Source organism: Arachis ipaensis, chromosome B01 (assembly GCF_000816755.2).
Source record: "Arachis ipaensis cultivar K30076 chromosome B01, Araip1.1, whole genome shotgun sequence".
Lineage (NCBI taxonomy): Eukaryota > Viridiplantae > Streptophyta > Magnoliopsida > Fabales > Fabaceae > Arachis > Arachis ipaensis.
In genome coordinates, this window is record NC_029785.2 from 107,310,516 (window position 1) to 107,313,737 (window position 3,222).

The 3,222-nt window shown below is 33.8% G+C and overlaps 1 protein-coding gene across 1 annotated transcript; it reads right to left on the bottom strand.

Annotated features, from left to right (window-relative positions):
• Positions 361-912, bottom strand: LOC107611046 (uncharacterized mitochondrial protein AtMg00810-like). The gene has a single exon (XM_016313014.1). The coding sequence runs from the start codon at positions 910-912 to the stop codon at positions 361-363; it is 552 nt and encodes a 183-aa protein (XP_016168500.1).

Here is a 3,222-nt window from a genome sequence, read left to right on the forward strand (position 1 = left end):
TTATTGATAATAGAAATATAAGAAAAAGAATCAGAAATGTGTTTATGTATGTTGTGCCATTCATTGATACTAGAAGGTTATTTATACAAATATTTTCAATAGTAATCTTAATAACTCTACTAACTACTCCACTAATTATCCACTAATATTAACAACTTCTTAACAACTTTACTAACCTATACCTAATTCACTAACCATATTCTAATATCCCCCTCAAACTCAAGTGGGAGCTAAGGAGACCATATTGAGTGTGAACACTATATTTCAAAAACGAGTAGGATAATGAGTCTTGGTAAAGATATCAGTCTTATGATCTATAGCTCCAATAGCAATTAGATGAATAGCATAAATGAGAAGTCGTTATTGTACAAAATGACAATCATTCTCAATGTATTTGGTTTGCTCATGAAAGATATTATTATGGACAATATGAATAGAACTTCCATTATCACAATAGAGATTAGTAGAAAAAGATTGAGTAGTCCCCAAATCTTCAAGAATCCAACAAATTGCAATGACCTTAGTAGAAGGGTCAATCAGAGCACGATATTCTGCTTCAATGCTTGATTGAGCTATAAAAGTTTGTTTCTTGGCACGCCAGGAGACAAGAGAGTCACCAAGAAAAATATAGTAATCAATAGTAAAATGGCAATCAGTGGGGTCTCCAGCCCAATCAGCATCAGCATGTGCTTGAAGTATTGAAGAAGATTGTGTGAAAAAATAAAGACCTTGAAAAATAGTACCTATAAGAATCCAAAGAATAACAGCATAATGAGTAGTGTGGGGTGCTAATAAGAAATGGCTAACAACATGAACAAGATAAGCAATCTCTGGTCGAGTAACAGTTAGATAGACAAGACCACCAACCAATTGTCTGTAGAGAGTGGGATTATCCAAAGCAGTGCCATCCATAGGAGTGAAGCAAGCATTAGTCTCAAGAAGAGTAGATTATGTGTGACTATATATAATCCCAACCTGAGCAAGAAGATCAGATGCATACTTTACTTGAGAAAGATAAATGCCATCTTTTGACGAGATAACTTCAAGACCAAGAAAATAACTAAAAGATGCAAGGTCTTTCATCTCAAATAAAGTGGTGGTGAAGGCTTGCTTTGAGATCAGTTATTCCATCAACATCATCGATAGTGATTTTTATCTCACCAACATATAATAGTAGAAGAACAACACCCTTGTCACTTATGCGAATGAAAAGAGCATTCTCTTAATGACTGCAAGTGAAACCAAGGTTGTAGACAGTATTGTTGAACCTTTCAAACCATTCTCGAGGACTTTGCTTAATACCATAGAGTGCCTTGCAAAACAGATAATCTTTGTTTGAAGAACAAGAATATTCTGGAGGAGGTTTCATGTAGACTTTATTTTTCAAGTCACCATTGAAAAAAGTATTTTTCACATCCATCTGACATAGAGACCATTTGTGGATAGTAGCAATTGCAAGAAGAGCTGAACAGATGTGAGTTAAGAAACATGAGCAAAAGTCTCTTCATAATCGATGCTATACTCTAGTACATCCTTGAGCAACCAAACGAGCCTTATACTTGTCAATAGAGCCATCAGAGTAAGTCTTAATTTTGTATATCTATCTATTGCCCACAATATCCTTATCAGAAGGAGAATTAACTAAGTCCCAAGTATGTGCTTTATCTAACGCTTGGATTTCCTCCAGCATTACTTGCTATCAATTTGGATCTGTGGAGGCCTCTTTGTATGACCTAGGTTCATAAGTGTAAAGGCTAGTAGCAAAACAATGATGATCAAGAAGACATGGATGTGGATTTCTTATCCTAGTACTGCAAGTGGATAGAAGAGGAAGTACCACATGAGTAGGATCATCATTTGGGCTTTAATCATCTGGAATTGTAGAAGGGATAGGAATAAGAGGCTTAGAAGGTGGTCTTGTCACAATTCTTATATTATCATCATCACTAGAGAAAAGATCAACATAAGAATTAGTAAAAAAGTGAATGGGTAGGAGAAATGGAGACTGAAAGGAATAGAAACTTGATAGTATGAGATATTTCCAGAATACAACATGACGAGATATGTAAATTTGTTGAGAGATAGGATCCGAACAATGATAACTTTTAAGTTCAGTGCCATAACCAAGAAAACAACATAAGCGAGCTCCAGGTTCAAGTTTATTATTCTCATGGGGATGAAGTAGAACAAAATAAACACAATCAAAGACTTTAAGCAAACTATAGTCTAGTGAATTATTATAGAGACACTCAAAAGGAGTGATGTTACCTAGAACAAAAGAAGAAAGATGATTGATAACATGGACAACAATGAAAATAACTTCATCCCAAACATGTTCAGGATAAGAAGAGGAAAGAACTACTACACAAATAGAGTCAAGAATGCGATGATGTTTGCATTCAGCTCTGCCATTTTGTTGAAATATTTCAGTAAGAGAATTCAGACAAGGTGCCCTTTTCAGGAATGAAGTTCTAAAGTTTGGAATCACGGTACTTTATTGCATTGTCACATTAAAAAACTTTAATGAATTTAGAAAATTGTGTTTTAATCATAGTAACAAATTTGATGTGAATATGAGGTAATTCATGTCTATTAAATATTAAATAAACTCAAGTAAAACGTGAATAATCATCAATAAATATAACAAAATATGAAGCTCCCCACATAGAAGTTGTGGGAACAAGCCTCCAGACATTAGAGTATATAAGATCAAAAGAAGAACAAGCAAGAGATTAACTATTATGAAAAGATAAAGATGGATGTTTTGTAGTTTAACAAGAAATGCAATCAAAAGACTTATTATTGACTGATCCTAATACTCCCTTAGACACGGGAGGACATGTAAGAATCGGAATAACTGCTCTAATAGAATAATACTTTTTAACTGTCTGGAATAGGTTCAAAAATATAGAAATAATATTTTAAAAATAAAAAGGTAAAATTTGAATTCAATGAATTTTTCTGAGTGGAAAAAATGTATCTTTTACGAAAAATTTTTGTAAAAATGCGTACCGACACTTAAGCTGGCAATACCGGCTTTAGTCTGACCGATACCACATATTGAGAAAAATAAGATTTTAAAAATTGAATTTATTGTTTTAAAAGGACAAAAATAATTTAGAATCGAAAACCGAGCACTAATCTTAAAGGTTTTGGCCCAAAGTGGGCCAAACGGGCAAAAAATACAAACGGATTAGACCGGACCCAAGTTGGACCCAAGCC

Coding starts and splice junctions, on each gene's coding strand:
- LOC107611046 (XM_016313014.1), bottom strand. CDS start 912: ATGGATGGCACTGCTTTGGATAATCCCACTCTCTACAGACAATTGGTT.